At 63.4% G+C, this 15,362-nt stretch overlaps 2 protein-coding genes across 4 annotated transcripts in view; both read left to right on the top strand.

Moving 5' to 3' along the window:
- Positions 1 to 7,284, top strand: part of BAIAP2L2 (BAR/IMD domain containing adaptor protein 2 like 2) — a 28,453-nt gene extending 21,169 nt beyond the window's left edge. Inside the window, exons 8-14 of the mRNA XM_086712299.1 lie at positions 2,593 to 2,745; positions 3,047 to 3,194; positions 3,311 to 3,542; positions 5,562 to 5,684; positions 6,018 to 6,225; positions 6,779 to 6,822; positions 7,055 to 7,284. Coding sequence (XP_086568425.1) covers positions 2,593 to 2,745; positions 3,047 to 3,194; positions 3,311 to 3,542; positions 5,562 to 5,684; positions 6,018 to 6,225; positions 6,779 to 6,822; positions 7,055 to 7,130 — 984 coding nt within the window. The 3' untranslated portion in view covers positions 7,131 to 7,284. The remainder of the gene's footprint in view (positions 1 to 2,592; positions 2,746 to 3,046; positions 3,195 to 3,310; positions 3,543 to 5,561; positions 5,685 to 6,017; positions 6,226 to 6,778; positions 6,823 to 7,054) is intronic.
- Positions 7,285 to 8,455: 1,171 nt separating this feature from the next.
- Positions 8,456 to 14,660, top strand: SLC16A8 (solute carrier family 16 member 8). Of its 3 annotated transcripts, XM_086712289.1 has the most exons (6): positions 8,456 to 8,628; positions 9,584 to 9,635; positions 9,859 to 10,086; positions 10,829 to 10,972; positions 11,261 to 12,088; positions 14,087 to 14,660. In XM_086712289.1, the coding sequence occupies exons 3-6, from the start codon at positions 9,873 to 9,875 to the stop codon at positions 14,401 to 14,403; spliced, it is 1,503 nt and encodes a 500-aa protein (XP_086568415.1). In that variant the 5' UTR covers positions 8,456 to 8,628; positions 9,584 to 9,635; positions 9,859 to 9,872; the 3' UTR covers positions 14,404 to 14,660. The 3 variants fall into 3 exon arrangements, with proteins under 3 accessions (XP_086568415.1, XP_086568416.1, XP_086568417.1); XM_086712290.1 differs by having other exon boundaries at positions 9,584 to 10,086; XM_086712291.1 differs by lacking the exon at positions 8,456 to 8,628 and having other exon boundaries at positions 9,179 to 10,086.
- The last annotated feature ends 702 nt before the right edge of the window (positions 14,661 to 15,362 follow it).

Genomic DNA, 15,362 nt, shown 5'->3' on the forward strand with positions numbered 1-15,362 from the left:
CTTATTGTAGGTTTTGCCGTGCTTAAAAAAATTATCTTGACTTAACCAAATGTATCCGCCTTTTCTAGCATAGGGGGGGGTCCGTATCATACTTAGACTGGCTCTCCCACTCCATCCCTGTTTGGGAAATCCCCCCACGGTCTCTTTATGGTTTTGAAAGCCTGTGCGGTGTTTCTTCCCGACCCCTGGCTACACCGCCCGGAGGCAGGGCTGACGAAAGCCAGTAAAATTCTGCGCTGTCCAGGCTGGGACTTGGTGCCGGGGCCTTTCCTCCCAGAACGCCCTAGCACCATGACAAGACAACGGAGGGGCTGTCCACCTAGTGACCCGCTGGCCACTTGCTCCTGTGACGGAGTCGCTGCTGTTTGGCTGCCCGAGATCCCCGTGAGGTTTTCAGCCGCTGGCCCAGACTGAAGGGAGGAAGCATCCAAAGGTGCTGTCCCAGGAAGTTGTCTCAAGCTGGACTAGTGCAGGCCACGCCGAGGCTCACTGGCTGTGAGACCTGGGGCCAGTCATTAACTGCTCTGACCCTCAGTATCTTCTTCGATAAGACGGTGGTAATAGTGACATCTAATTCCCAGGGCGATTGCGAGAATCAAATAAGACAATACGGGTGAAGCTTGAACACTGGGCCTGGCGCAGAGTAAATGTTCGACAAAGGGAAGCTTTGCTTATTCCTAAGGTGACGGTCTTGAGCTTGGCCTTGGGGGAGGAGATGCTTGACTGGAAAAGGGAGAGGCCTTTGTTTATTTATTTCTTAATGTTTGTTTACTTATGTATTTAGTTTTTAAATTTACATCCGAGTTAGTTAGCATCTACTGCAACAATGATTTCAGGAGTGGATTCCTTAGTGCCCCTTCCCCATGGAGCCCCTCCCCCCACCCACGACCCCTCCAGGAACCCTCAGTTTGTTCTCCATATTTAAGAGTCTCTTCTGTTTTGTCCCCCTCCGTGTTTTTATATTATTTTTGTTTCCCTTCCCTTATGTTCATCTGTTTGGTCTCTTAAAGCCCTCATAGGAGTGAAGTCATAGGATTTTTGTCTTTCTCTGACTAATTTCACTTCGCATAATACCCTCCAGTTCCATCCACGTAGTTGCAAATGGCAAGATTTCATTCTTTTTGATTGCTGAGTAATACTCCATTGTGTGTGTGTGTGTGTGTGTGTGTGTGTGTGTGTGTGTGTGTATACACCACATCTTCTTTATCCATTCATCCATCGATGGACATTTGGGCTCTTTCCATACTTTGGCTATTGTCGATAGTGCTGCTATAAACATGGGGGTGCATGTGTCTCTTCGAAACAGTCCCCCTGTATCCCGTGGATAAATGCCTAGTAGTGCAATTGCTGGGTCGCAGGGTAGTTCTATTTTTAGTTTTTTGAGGAAACTCCATACTGTTTTCCAGAGCGGCTGCACCAGCTTGCATTCCCAGGGGGAGACCTTTGTAACAGAAGAGAGCACGGTGTTTTGATCATACCTGGGATTTAATTTATAGAAGTGACTGAGTGACAGCACAGAGAGGTCAAGGCCATTGAAAGACGGGATGGTTTGAGTAATTTCACTGAGCTCTGGGCTCTAGGGGTTGCATCTAACTGTCTGGCACCTGCTTTGGGGTGACTGAGGTCAGGGTAAATACTGGCTTGGTGTGTGTTAGATAAGGGAGGTGGTTAGGGATGTGGGTTTTGGACCGGTTGTTTTGCATACGTGCTTCCTGGCAAGTTGCTTACTATCTCTAGGAATTATCGGGCCCCGGGAGGGACAATCTGGGCAGGATTAACAAAGCCCCGGGGATGTCAACCCATAAAATACAGAAAATTAACAAAATGATGTTTTTTTAATGTTTACTTATTTCTGAGACAGAGACAGAGCACGAGTGGGGGAGGGGCAGAGAGAGAGGGAGACACCGAATCCTACGTAGGCTCCAGGCTCCGAGCTGTCAGCACAGAGCCCGACGCGGGGCTCAAACTCACCAACCGTGAGATCATGACCTGAGCTGAAGTCGGTCGCTCAACCAACTGAGCCACCCAAGCGCCCCCTAAAAAAATGATTAATGCATACAGCAGGTCTGACATTTAAAGTCCTCTCACCCCAGGTTGTTATGAATTGCGGGGTCAACTGCTGAGTTTCCTGTCCTTGAAAGTATTCAAACAGTTAGATGCCTACGTACCAGGGGCACTAGGGGTGCTTACGTAGACTAAAAGGAATAGACTGGAAAAACTGTATTTGAAGGGCCTCTTTTTAGAAAACCACTCAAACTGGCTTACCCAGGAGAGGCATTTATCCCTTTGGTTAGTTTATCCTTTTCGTTCAAGGGGTTCAGGTATGGCTGGATCTAGGAGCCCAAGTGTGATTGGAAATTTGCCACGTTTCCTTGGCTGTAGTTTCCTGGGTCGGCTTCACTCTATTTAGCGAACCCTATGAGGTGACCCCGCCGCCATCTCTGGCTCCTTCCGGCTTGACGATCCCGTCATCCACCGCTTGCAGGGCCCGAGTTCCCAGGCCTAGGGTGTCACTTTTGAGTCCCCAGCTCCGATCTGGCTGACCCCGGTGTGTCTCCCCCCCCCCCCCCCCCCCCCCCCGCACGCGGCCAGGCCCGGAGCACGCTCCAGAACCGCGTGCTGCTGTGGAAGGAGCAGTCGGAGGCCAGCCGCAGCCCGTCGCGCGCCCACTCCCCCGGCCTGCTGGGCCCCGTGCTGGGGCCGCCCTACCCCTCGGGCCGCCTGACGCCCACCCGCCTGGACATGGTGAGGCCCTGGGCGCCCCCGCCGCTGTTCGCGCCCCCGCCGATCCCCGCACCCGCCACGGCGCCCTGGGGCCCGAGGCCCCCCCCATGGAGCCTCCTGCCCCCCAGGCTCCCCGTCTACGCAGCGCCCCTGGGCCGGCCTTCCCTCCCGGGCGCGGCCTCGGCGCCCCCGTGGTGGCTGGGCCGCAGGCCCCAGAACCCCTACGCCGACGTCTGGGACTGGGGGTGGGGGCTGGACTAGGGCGCCGCGGCCCACCCCTCCCCTCCCCGCCCCACCCTCCCCTGCCCGTCTCCCCTCGCAGCCCCAGCGGCCGCTCGCGGAGTTCAGCTCCCCGCGCAGCCGGCACGGCTCCGGCTCCTACGGCCCCGGCCCCGAGCCCGCCGCCGAGGCGAGGTCCGCGTCCCAGCTGGAGCCAGACCGCCGGTCGCTGCCCCGGACGCCGTCCGCCTGTGAGTGGCCCCGGAGCGCAGAGGGAGGGCCGGGGACGCGGGGGCCGGGAAGGGGCCCAGATCGCTGGGGAGAACCCGCCACCCACGCGCCGCCGCGCTCTCCCCGCCCCCGGCAGCCTCGCTCTACGCCGGCAGCACCCAGCGCTCGCGCTCCAACTCCTTCGGCGAGCGCCCGGGCGGCGGGGGCGGGGGCGGCGGCGGGGGCGCCCGGAGAGTCCGCGCCCTCGTCTCCCACTCGGAGGGCGCCAACCACACGCTGCTGCGCTTCTCGGCCGGAGACGTCGTGGAGGTGTTAGTGCCAGAGGCCCAGAACGGCTGGCTCTACGGCAAGCTGGAGGGCTCGTCCACGTGAGTGGGCGCCGCCGGGGCGCAGGGGAGGGGGGTGGAAGGAGCCCCCCCCCCCCCACCGCCCCGCCGGCTTCCTCGCCCCCCATCCTCCAGCCCCAGGGCGGTAGACGGCTCTCCCCTTCTCCCGCGCGGCGATCCGTGTCCTCATCCAGTCCAAGGGGTAGGAAGAGCCTCCCTGCCGAGTACAGGGCGGTAGCCCTCGAGAGGAGAGGAACGGACGGGAAGGTTCTCTCTTGCGCTGCAGAAGGCTGCAGCAACCCCACTGCTTGAGCACTTACTGTGGGGGCAACAGGGCGGCCCCTCTTTACCCGGAGAGCGGCAGCAGAGCGCAGCAGGCTGTGGCCCCCCGGGGCCAGGCCCAGAGGCCAAGCTGGGACCGAGCAGGCCGACAGGCCCAGTGGGGCGGTCGCGTGCGGTGCAGATCCTTAAAGAAGGCAAATTGGGGGTCCGTTTCGACGCCCGTGAATGGAAGCGGGGAGGTGGGAAAGTGCTCTGTGGTCGCCGAGAGAGAGTGTGCAAGGATTACTCTTTCTACCAAAGAAAAAGGGAAGGTGGGGGCTTGCTGGAGCCAGGCAGTGACCCCCCCACGGGGCCTTACGGGCCGGAGACGGTGTTGTGCCCACTCGCACTCATGCGAGAGAGAGAAGGGAGGAAGGAGGGCAAGAATAGTGGCCTGAGTGAATGAATGGAGGCTTAGAGGGAGGAGTCAGCAGGTGCACGTCAAGGTGCTTGCAAGAGGATGCACGGATGTGGGGTGCCTACGTAGACTGAGGGGTGAGTGGGGAAGCATGTGAACGGGCTGGCAGAAAGGCAGGCAGGTGGAGACGGATTAGGGACTGGCGGTCCGTGGGTGGCTGCCCACGTGGATCCTGGATGCGGGAGGCAGGGTGGGATGATGGACGGATGGAGGGGTGGAGGCCCGGGGACTACTGGATCAAGAACGGAAGGCTGTGCTGGCGACGTAGGGAGATGGCTACAACCACCAGGGTTGGAAACACCTGCTTCGTGGACCCGCACAAGTCCCCACAACAGGCGTGTAGCAGACTGTCCCCCGGGGACCTGAGCGTCAAACCACCGGGGGCCGGTGCTCTCCACCCACGTTCCCGGGACATTTTGCCGTTCCCTCTGTGCCTCACAGGTCAGGGAAGAAGGTGGCAAGTTTTATCCGTAGGCACTTTACGGTGAAGGCAGAAGCAAAACGCGTGGAAAATGCTTCTGGTCTGTCAGTTTGAGGTGAAATAGCTCCTAGTCACCTTCAGGCGAGAGCGCTGTTGGTTGGGTCTGGAGGTCTAAGGTGGCTTTTTGCGGAGAACGCTTTCCAGAGTGCTTGCAAGAATCCGCGGGGTCTGAAAGAGCTAAGGAACGTCGCGCGAAGTGCCTCTCCCCGAACCCTGGCTGTTCGGGAGGGGCGGTGATGAGCCTCCAGCCAGGCACGGACTCTAAGGGCAGGGTCCCCGGGGTCCCCGGAACCAGGGTTCTAGGGTGGAGGGAAGGGGCAGGGCTGAGGAGGAAAGGGCACTGGCTGGTATTAGGCACCTTAGGCTCGAGTGCCCTTTCCCCTGGCTGGTACAGTTGCCCGTGATCCCCGGGCCCCCCACCCTGTCCCCTGTCCCCTGTCCCCTGTCCCCTGGTAATCATCCGTCTGTGGGCCTGTCGGCCAGGCCGGGGGCCTCCGGGGAGCAGGAAGTGTGTCGGGCTCTCTGTGGGCCCTCACGTGGTGGGTACTCTCGGCGAGTAGCGAATGAAGCCGGTCACCACATGTCCTGGGACATGTCGCTCTCCTTCTTGGACTTGCAGCTCCCCCCAAGGTGACATAGCCCCTGGCGGGACATGAAGCTGGACAGCTGGGCTTGAAGGTGGAGAAAGGTCTCCTGGAGGGGATTCAATGAGTTACTCTGGGCACAGCCTTTCGAGCAAGGCCTGGCACACAGCGCTGCCCAGTAACTGCCCTCAGAAGCGTTCTTTTGGGCACGGTTGTTGGGCCTTCTGCCCATGGGACCCTCTGCCTCCACCCCGCAGGAGCGGCTGGTTCCCCGAGGCCTATGTGAAGCCTTTGGAGGAGGTGCCTGTGAACCCCACGAACCCCTTGACCCCAGTGACCTCCATGAACCTGATGAACCCTATGAATGAGCTACCTTCCAGGTACCTGGGTGGTGGGAGGCGGGGCGGGGGTGGGGACTTCAGGGGGAGCGGCCCCACCCCCCCAGGGGGACATCTGTGAGTGGCAGTCCTGAGTGCACCCAGCCTCCTTCGGTCCCCGGAGGAAGGGGACCCCCACCTCTCCGCATGCCAGGGTCACTGCGTCTGTCCCTCTGCCTCCTCGGAGGACTGCCTCCAAGCCCTGTGGCCTTCCCCCCACCCCCTGCAAGGGAAGAAGCTGTAGGATGCTGAGGGGCCCAGCAAGATCGGGGGTGGGGGAAGCAGCAGGGGCCTGACGCCTGACCCCCTGCCCGTCCCTCCTTGCTCTGGACTCAGATCCTACCCCCTCCGGGGCAGCCACAGCCTTGATGACCTCCTGGGCCGGCCGGGCAACTCTACAGCACCCCCGGAGTACTGGGACGGCCAATCCCGCTCCCGAACCCCGAGCCGGATACCGAGCCGCGCCCCCAGCCCTGCCCCTCCGCCCTTGCCTAGTGGCCGCCGAAGCAGCGTGGGCAGCATGGGGGTGGCGAGTGACGTCAAGGTGAGCCCCCTCCCCCCTCCCCCCCCAGCCAGTCCCCAGCCCTGGGCTCATCCAGCAGGCTGGGAGACCGGAGACCGGGTGGCCCTCCCTGCTTTGCCACTGGCTGGCTGGAGGGGGGGCCCTCCCTCCCCAGCCTCAGTTTGCCTGATCTGCAGGGAGGTGTGGGATGGACTTCTGAGCCTGGGGCAGAGGGTGGGGGGGAAACATTCCTCTCAGGGACTGGAGCCCCCGTGGTCCTGCTGGGAGCACTGGAAGAGGCCCGTCCTTCCCACCTCCCGGGAGAGGCAAGACCAGCGTCCTGGGTCGGACGGAGCCTGGGCTGGGGCTGGCTGGGCAGGACCGGGGGTGGGGGGCGGGTGGCCCAGAGGCTTCTCAAGTCTGAAACCCACAGAATTCTGAGCTTCGGAATGCCCGGGCCTGATTTCCCCGAAGCCTGGCCTGCAGGGGCCTCTGGTCTAGTCGTCTGCCTTCCTGGAATGGGGAGTTGCAGGGGTGGGGGCTCACTTGCCCCTTTCCCCCCCTAAACCTGGCCTTTCCTCCACCCTCACTGCAGAAACTTATGTCCTCGGAACAGCACCCTCCAGAGCTCTTCCCTCGGTGAGTCCTAGGACAGGAGTTGGGGGCGGCGTGGGGGTGGGGGCTGGGCAGGGGTTCTGGGGAGGGGGGAGATGAGGCAGGGGTGAGAGGTGACCAGTGGGGGCAGGAGGTCGGGGCGGACATGGCTCAGGCACCTGGCGACCTTCCTTGGAGCCAGAGCCAGCTGGGCGGCGGGGGTGGGGGGGTGGGGAGGGAACCTGGGCCCCTCTCACCCCGACCTCTCCCCTCGCAGGGGCACAAACCCCTTTGCCACCGTAAAGCTGCGGCCCACAGTCACCAACGACCGCTCAGCGCCCCTCATCCGCTGAGGCGCCCTCCTCCATCCGGGGTCTGAGCTCGTCCCCACACCTGCCCAGGGGCTGTCGGGAGCTGGGGGCAGCAGCAGAAGCAGCAGCGGTGGACCCAAGAAGCCGGGGCTCTGGAACTGGGAGTGGCTGCCCCTCCCGGGGGACTGACCTGGGGTCTGGGACCTTCAAAGTAAAGCAGGCAGAATGGGGGACAGGACAGTCCCTTCCCCCTCCAAGGGCCCCAGGACTCTCCCTGGGGGCCTGCCTCGTGCACCCCACCCCCTTTCCCCTTCTCTGCCCCAGGAGGGAGGAGCCCCGCACACCCCCTTCCCCACCCCCCCATACGTCCTCTTGTTTAACTTTTGTAAACGGGGAGAAATAAAGCAAGGAGACACAGCAGCAGGACTGGCGGTGTCGAACTGGGGGGACAGGTGGGGGGTGGGGCATGGAAGCCTCCCACTGGAGGACGGTGTCCAGGAGGTCCTGAAGGTCACTAGGAGTTCCCCGAGAGGACTCGCTCACTCACAGCCCTTTACATCCCTCTTTTTTTTTTTTTAAGTTTGTTTATTTTGCGAGAGAGCGAGTGAGGGAGGGGCAAAGAGAGAGGGAGACAGAGAATCCCAGCGCAGAGCCCGATGCGGGGCTTGAACCCACGAGACGTGAGACCGTGACCTGAACCGACAAGAATCGGCCGCTCAGCAGACTGAGCCCCCGCCCCGGGCACCTGTCACATCCCTCATTTTAAGCAAATCTTTAGGTCTGCCCTGAAGCCCTCAGGGTCTATCCACCCAGCTCTGGCCCAGTCCCTTTGCTGCTGTGGCGGCCTCTCCAGAGGCGGAGGGGTGGCAGTGGCCAAGGTCCAGGACCACCAGCAGTCACCCTGCCACAGCCTGGGACACAGCGCCCTTTGTTCTGGCCCCTCCGCACCCCCCCCCCCCCCCCCCCCCGCCCCTTGGTCCCAGGCTCTCTGACCTGGATTAGCCTGATCCAGGGGAAAGCCTCGGAGGCCCCTCCTGGAATGTGGTCTGGGAGTGGGGGGGCAGGCGAGGCGCTGAGGTGAGTAGGGCTGGTGGGGTCTCTCCAGGGCAGGGCTGCGCCCCCAGCACCAGTAGGATCCTCCTCTCCCATCACCACCAGAGCAGGGCTCTGTGTGTCCTCTGCCCAGTGGAGGGGCCTCGTTATCTCTCTAGCTCTGCTGGGAGGGCCTGAGACAGGGACCCCCACCGTGGGGTCCAGCCTGGCCCTGTGCTGCGGTCACTGCCCCGTCCCTTCTCCCGTTCCAGGCAAAAGCCTCTTAGCGGGGTGGGGGTGGGGAACACTCTGAGCTCCGGGCCTGAGGGAGTGAGCCGTGGGTGAGTCTGGCCAGCGGCTGATCTGTAGACAAGCCTGGGGGGGGTCTTCGGCTGTGCGCCCCCCTCAGGCTAGGCTTCAAGGGGGAACCGGGGTGGGGGGGGGCAACCCCTCCCGGAAGGCCTCGGGAGATGTGAGGCTGGACGCCCAAACCCACAGGACGGCTCAGGTGAGTGTGGGGCGAGGGCTGCCAGGACCACCCCCCTTGTCCTGGCCTCCAAGTGGCTGCGGCCACGGTGAGGGGACAACAAGCAGGAAAAGCCAGGACCCCGTCCTGGTGAGAGAGGGTCAGAGTCGCAGATTCCCACGGGTATCTTGGTGTTCCCCAGTGCCAGGAAGGAGACCCCACGTGCAGAGGGGCGGTGGGAGGGAAGGAGGCTTCTGCCCAGCTGTGGGCTGGTCCCCCCTACTGGGGAGGCCTACCAGCCTCGTCTGTTACCGGGGTGCATGAGGCTGCTGTGTGGACCCCTGGGTGGAGAGCCAAGAGTGTGAGAGGCCTTAGAGCTGTTTTCTGCTTGTGTAGGGTTGGGGGGGGGGGGGCGGGGGGGCAGGCTGCTAGGGATTTGGAGAGAAGCTTTCTTTCTTGGTGCCCCCTCAGAGGTCCCTATCTGCCCAGTGGAACCAGAGATCTGATCACCGCCCCCCCCCCCCCCCCCCCCCCGCCGCCGGTACCAAGACTCCTGGTTGGCCTGGGACAATCCGTCACCCATCTTACAGGTGGCAAAACTGAGGCTCAGTGAGGGAAGGGGAACTGCCCAAGTCACAGAGCAAATCCATGGCTAAGCCGGGGTGAACCGGAACTCAGCTCCCTTGCTCCTGAAGCAAGGCTGATGTTCTTACATGTTCTCGGGTTTTCCTTTTCTTCTTTTTTTCCCCTAAATGACAATAGTCATTTCTGATCATTGAGAAGAATTAGGAACATACCGCAAAGGCAAGGAAGAAAATAAGCCCCACCCATTTTGCAGCTGGCACCTGCCTCTCTGTCCCACACGTGGGGTCAGTCCCTCTGTGCTGAGACCCTCACACCTGCACACTGGGGACACTGGGGATTCCCAAGCACATGGGGCACACGCTGGCCGCCCAGCTCTCCCATTCACCAGCATCCCCTCTCCTGCCACCACCAGGTCCCTGGGCAAGGAGTCTTCCAGAGGGAGTCTTCCTGAAGTTCAGGCTCAGGTGGGAGCGATTCCATTACCGCCCCCCCCCCCCCACCTTCATCTTTCATGGGCCCCTCGGAGGAGGGGAGACTTGGGGCGAGGTTTTGCCTGGGTTTCCCTTCTTGGCTCATTCCCTGAGCAGGGGTAGCCCCGTGCCTCGGTTTCCCCCACGCTGGGTCTCCATCCCCCTTTCTGGCCTGGGCTACAGACCTTCGCTGCTCCCTCTCGTCCCCCTCCGCCAGCAGAGGCAGCCGCGATGGGCGCTGGCGGCCCCCGGCGGGGAGCGGGCCCCCCAGACGGCGGCTGGGGCTGGGCGGTGCTGGGCGCCTGCTTCGTGATCACCGGTTTCGCCTACGGCTTCCCCAAGGCGGTGAGCGTCTTCTTCCGCGCCCTTATGCGCGACTTCGGCGCGGGCTACAGCGACACGGCCTGGGTGTCCTCCATCATGCTCGCCATGCTCTACGGCACGGGTCAGCGCCCCCTCGCGGATCCCTCCCCCAACCCCGGGCCCAGGCTTGAGAGCAGGGATCAGGGACTAGGAGACACGGACCCCGTGAGCCTTCCCCAGACCCCTCGGGGGAGGGCGCGGGAACCACTTTCTTCCTGTGAACAATGGCACCAGAGAGAGGGGACGAAAGGGCAGGAAAGGAACAGTGGCTCGAGGAAGAGCCCACACACCTGGCAAGCTTGGCCAGCCGGCAGGACCTCTCCAGTTCTGCCAAAAGGCCCGCCTATGTTACAGGTGGGGAAATCGTTCTAAATAAGATTCCGGCTCCCCGCTCCCCTGAGCCCTAACCACCTGTTGCGGTGGGGGAAATGCTGGCGTTATCCTGACCAAGCCTCGCGGAAAAGAGGAGGCTTTCCTCTTTCTTCTGGAAAGAGCCTGGGCAGCCCAAGGGGCGATTCCAGCTGTGCAGATAAAAAAAAAAAAAGGGAGTGGGGTCCACCTCTTCTGCTTGGGGTTCCCTGTTCTCAGGAGGACTGGGGATGGATGGGGGCTCTGGACCAAGACGGGTCCCTCCCGTGAGTCCTCGGCCTGCCTTGGTCTGGCGCAGCCAAGCAGTGTGACCTTGGCCAGACGCTGCCCTCTCTGAACCGCTGGTGACCTTATCCCTTTGAGCCATTTTCTGGGGCCGGGAGGTGCAAAGCCCAGAGTGTCCATGGGGAAAGGAGGTTAGTCCAACCGGAGCGGTGACCGTGCCCGGCCCACAGGTCCGGTCTCCAGCATCCTCGTGACCCGCTTTGGCTGTCGCCCGGTGATGCTGGTGGGTGGGCTATTGGCCTCGGCGGGCATGGTGCTAGCATCCTTCGCCACGCGCCTCCTGGAGCTATACCTGACGGCTGGGGTGCTCACAGGTGAGGGCGGCCACTGCTCACCTCCCCTACGCGGACGGGGCCCGGCCGTGAGGTGGGGGGGGGGGGGTGGTCGGGAGTCCTTGTGGCAACGCCTTCTGTCCTCAGTTTCCCCGCAAGGCCTTCTGTCCTCAGTTTCCCCTCCAAAGGCGGTCCTCGACATCCCTCGGCTCAGTTTTCCCCGGGGGTCTGCCTGCCCCGTCGGGGCCTCCCCCTACCCCCTCCCTCCTGCCCGGGGCTGGGGTGGGGGCGCCCTCGGGGACCCCGGCACAGCGCCGCCTCGTCCCGCAGGCCTGGGCCTGGCCCTCAACTTCCAGCCGTCGCTCATCATGCTGGGGCTGTACTTCGAGCGGCGGCGGCCCCTAGCCAACGGGCTGGCGGCGGCGGGCAGCCCCGTGTTCCTGTCGGCGCTGTCGCCGCTCGGCCAACAGCTGCTCGAGCACTTCGGCTGGCGCGGCGGATTCTTGCTGCTCGGCGGCCTCCTGCTGCACTGCTGCGCTTGCGGCGCCGTCATGCGGCCGCCGCCGGGACCCGGCCCGCGGCCGCGCGGGGACAGCGCGGACGACGCTCCCGGGGAGGCGGAAGCGGACCGCGCCGGGCTGCGCCTGCGCGAGGCGCCCCCTGGCGGCCGGACCCGCCGCCGCCTGTTGGACGTGGCCGTGTGCGCCGACCGCGCCTTCGGGGTGTACGCCGTCACCAAGTTCCTGATGGCCCTCGGCCTCTTCGTGCCCGCCATCCTGTTGGTGAACTACGCCAAGGACGCGGGCGTGCCGGACGCCGACGCCGCCTTCCTGCTGTCCATCGTGGGCTTCGTAGACATCGTGGCGCGGCCAGCGTGCGGCGCCCTGGCGGGCCTGGCGCGCTTACGACCTCACGTCGCCTACCTCTTCAGCCTGGCCCTGATGGCCAATGGCCTCACGGACCTGAGCAGCGCGCGCGCGCGCTCCTACGGCGCCCTTGTCGCCTTCTGCGTCGCCTTCGGCCTCTCGTACGGCATGGTGGGAGCGCTGCAGTTCGAGGTGCTCATGGCAGCCGTGGGGTCGCACCGCTTTCCCAGTGCTCTGGGCCTGGTGCTGCTCGTCGAGGCCGTGGCTGTGCTCATTGGACCCCCCTCTGCCGGTGCGCCCCTCGGGAGGAGGGGGTGACGGGCTAATGTCTCTAGATGGAAGAAAGCGCCCTCTCTGTCCCAGATGGAGCTTCCAGGGATGAAAGGAAGAGACCCATTGGCCGAGACAGCCTGGGGGTGGGGTCGGGGGTGGGGCTGCCCGTGGCCAATTAACCCCTCCTCCAAGCCAGCACTACCAGCCCTGGGTGGGGACGGAGAGGCCAAGAAGGCCCAGGAAGAGCCCCCCATCGACGGCTGCTGACCCGCTGGGTCATCTCAAGCGTTGGCACAAAGACCTGGTGAAGTGCAAATGCTTATTCTCCTTTCGCAGATGGGGGGAACTGAGGCACAGAGGTCTAGTACAGGTGCAGTCCCCAAACTGAGCAGAGCCCTGCCCAGTGCTAGACGCCCTTAGTTTGGAACACTGCCTCCGAGTGCTTTAGCGTCCCCAGCCTCTAAGGGTGACCAGGATAGGGACATAGGGACGGTGTGTTTGAGGAACCAGCCGTGAGACCGGGAGCAGAGTGGGGGTGCTCAGTGTGCACATGGGGTGGTGACCCAGGGGCCCAGGGAGGGGTTCCCTCCTCATCTGTCCAGCGGGCCACGGCCAGGCCCTGCCCTCGCTTGGTGCAGCTGCTGTGCCCCGACACGATCTGGGCCTTCCACTGTGCGTGCCCCCTGGGCACTCTGCAGACATTGCCTCTTGGAAATTGCCATGATGAGAGGCCAGGAAAGGATTCTTGCAGAGGCTGGCATGAAGACAGCCTCACAGAGCAGGGTAGACCCCACAGGAGAGGACACGGGACAGCACAGGGCACGTTTAGGGGACAGGTTCCTAAACTGTGAGGCAGTTCTCAAGTGAGGCAGGAATTGAGCTTGGGAAGGGGCGGGGCGGTGGCTATTAGGGTTCTCCAGGGTTGGCAGGTCTTCCCTGAGACAGCAGGGGGCCTGCCTGCGAGCAGCACTGAGGTCAGGCTGCAGGACGGAGGGGAGCCACCTTTGCTGGGACCCAGGCTGCCCCTGAGGTGGAGTGAGCTGCCCCCCCCTTCCAGGGCTGGGCTGGCCGAGTGGCCTCATCCAGCCCTGTCATCTAACCTGGGTGAGGGTGGCCTCCAAGCCCCCCACCCACAGCCACAACCCCCACCCCCACCCACCACCTGCAGAGGCTCAGGGAGCCCTCTTCCATTTTCTCATGTGACCTGGGTTGGGGGGTAGATCTGATAGGGAGTGAGACTGAAGTGTGGGAGGGGCAGGGACAAGACTGGCAGCTGGCTGCGCAGGGCAGGAAGGCAAGTTTGGGAGTGGTGCTCAAAGGGACTCAGGTAGGCAGCCGGCCTGGGCGGGGGGGGGGGGGGGGGGGGGGGGGGGGGAGACACACAAGGAAGCCTCCCTGAGGCCACAGAGCTGTAGACCAAGAGGTCACAGCCTGGGGCGGTCAGCCACAAAAATGCCGAGAGAGGACGGAGCCCACAGAGTCTAGGGAAGCTCAGTCGAGGGAACCGGGGCCTCCTGGCAGAAGCAGGAGGGGGCTCGGGAGGGAGCTGGAGGGAAAGCTGGGCCAGGCCCCTGAAGACTGGGGGGGGTGGGGGGTGCGTGGAAAGAGCAAGAATTGGGGACCCCCAGGAGGGCAAGGCTAAGCGCAGTGTCCCCTCCCTACTCCTTAGCTGGGCAAGTCACAGGGAACGTGTGGGGCTTGGATCTGGGGGTGGAGGGGGTGCCCTGTAAACTGAAAGGTGCTGCCTCCCCAAAGAGTCCACACGACTTAAGAAATTGAGGGAGGCCCCAGGAGGTGGTGACATTTTTAAGGTCTCAGATGGCAAAACCCGGGTGGTGTTTTGCGTCTGTAAAACGGGAACAAAGACCGGGGTGGGTGTCTGCGTCCCTCAGATGTAAACCCACCAACTCCAGGGAGGGCACTGCCCTTTATCTGAGGTTGTAGGGAAGGGCAGTGGGTGGAGTCCCCCCCCTTCCCCCCTCCGGCAGACCCTTACCTCCCCTTCCCTGCCCCCCAGGCCGCCTGGTGGACGCCCTGAAGAACTACGAGATCATCTTCTACCTGGCCGGCTCTGAGGTGGCCCTGGCTGGGATCTTCATGGCTGTGGCCACCAAGTGTTGCCTGCGCCGCTCTAAGGACACCCCGCCCAGCCAAGGCGCCCAGGGCGGGGCCAGCGACACTGAGGACGCTGAGGCCCAAGAGGACGCTGAGGCCCTGCCCGCCGGCGCTGAGGAGCCCGGCAGCCTCCAGGCCCTGGAGACGCCAAGACCCGGGGCTGGGCCGGGGGAACCAAAGGCGGAGGCAGAGCCGGGCGTGGACCCTGAGTCTGTATAGCTGGGGGGGCACTAGGCGAGGTGGCTGGTGACTTTGGGAACGGGCCGACCCTCTCAGAGCCCTGGCTGTCCCGAGGGGGCCTGGAGCACTGCAGGCTGCTCTGCAGAGGTCGCCCCTGGGGTCCTGGGTGGGCCGCCTCCCTCGTCTGCCCAGCAGGCCGCGGCCAGGCCCTGCCCTCGCTCGGTGGAGCAGCTGTGCACCGCCAGGGGCCGGGCCTGCGTGAAACTCAAGTGCATAAAGCTCCGCTGCGAGACCGAGTCCTGTTCCTGCGTCTTGGCGGCTCTGGCTGCCCCCTCCCACCCCCCCCCACCCCCCCCCCACCAGGGGTCGGGGGTCGGAAGGAGCACGGGAGGCTCTGCTCAGGGCCCTCTGACCTGGAAGCTGTTGGGGGAGGAAGTGGCAGAGAGGGGGAAGGGTGGGGCGTGGAGGGGGAGATGTTCTCAGACTTCGGGGCACTAGAGGTCTCTCTTGCACTTTGACTTTTGACCTCTTGCGCTTCGATCCAAATGCGGGGAGCCCTCCCACAAACTTGACACCACTTTCTCCGCTTCTCTCCCTCCCAATCGTGGGTGTGGGGACCAGGCCCAAGCGTGGGAAGGAAGAGCCTTCCCACCACAGACCCGGACTATCCAGCCATGGGCTCCCGAGAGCCCATCCTCCCAGTGACCCCCCCCCCCCCCCGACCTCCCTGTTGGTCTCATTTTCCATCCAGGCCCTACACAGGATGTGGGGCGCCCTCCAGGTGCCTGGCTGGCTCACACAGGTCTGAGGTTCCCCGTGTCACTGGAGCAGTGACTACGTTTGATCTAACACTCACGGCGCCCAGACTGCGCCAGGCACTAAGTCCTTTCCAGGCGTCACCTCCTCGGATGCTCAAAATAGCCCACTAAGGCAGGGACCGTTATTGGCCACAATCACAGACGGGGAAACCGAGGCACAGAGAGGTCAGGGAGGAGCTC

Source organism: Puma concolor, chromosome B4, assembly GCF_028749965.1.
Source record: "Puma concolor isolate L17-30 chromosome B4, mPumCon1.1.hap2, whole genome shotgun sequence".
In the NCBI taxonomy this organism is placed as follows: domain Eukaryota; kingdom Metazoa; phylum Chordata; class Mammalia; order Carnivora; family Felidae; genus Puma; species Puma concolor.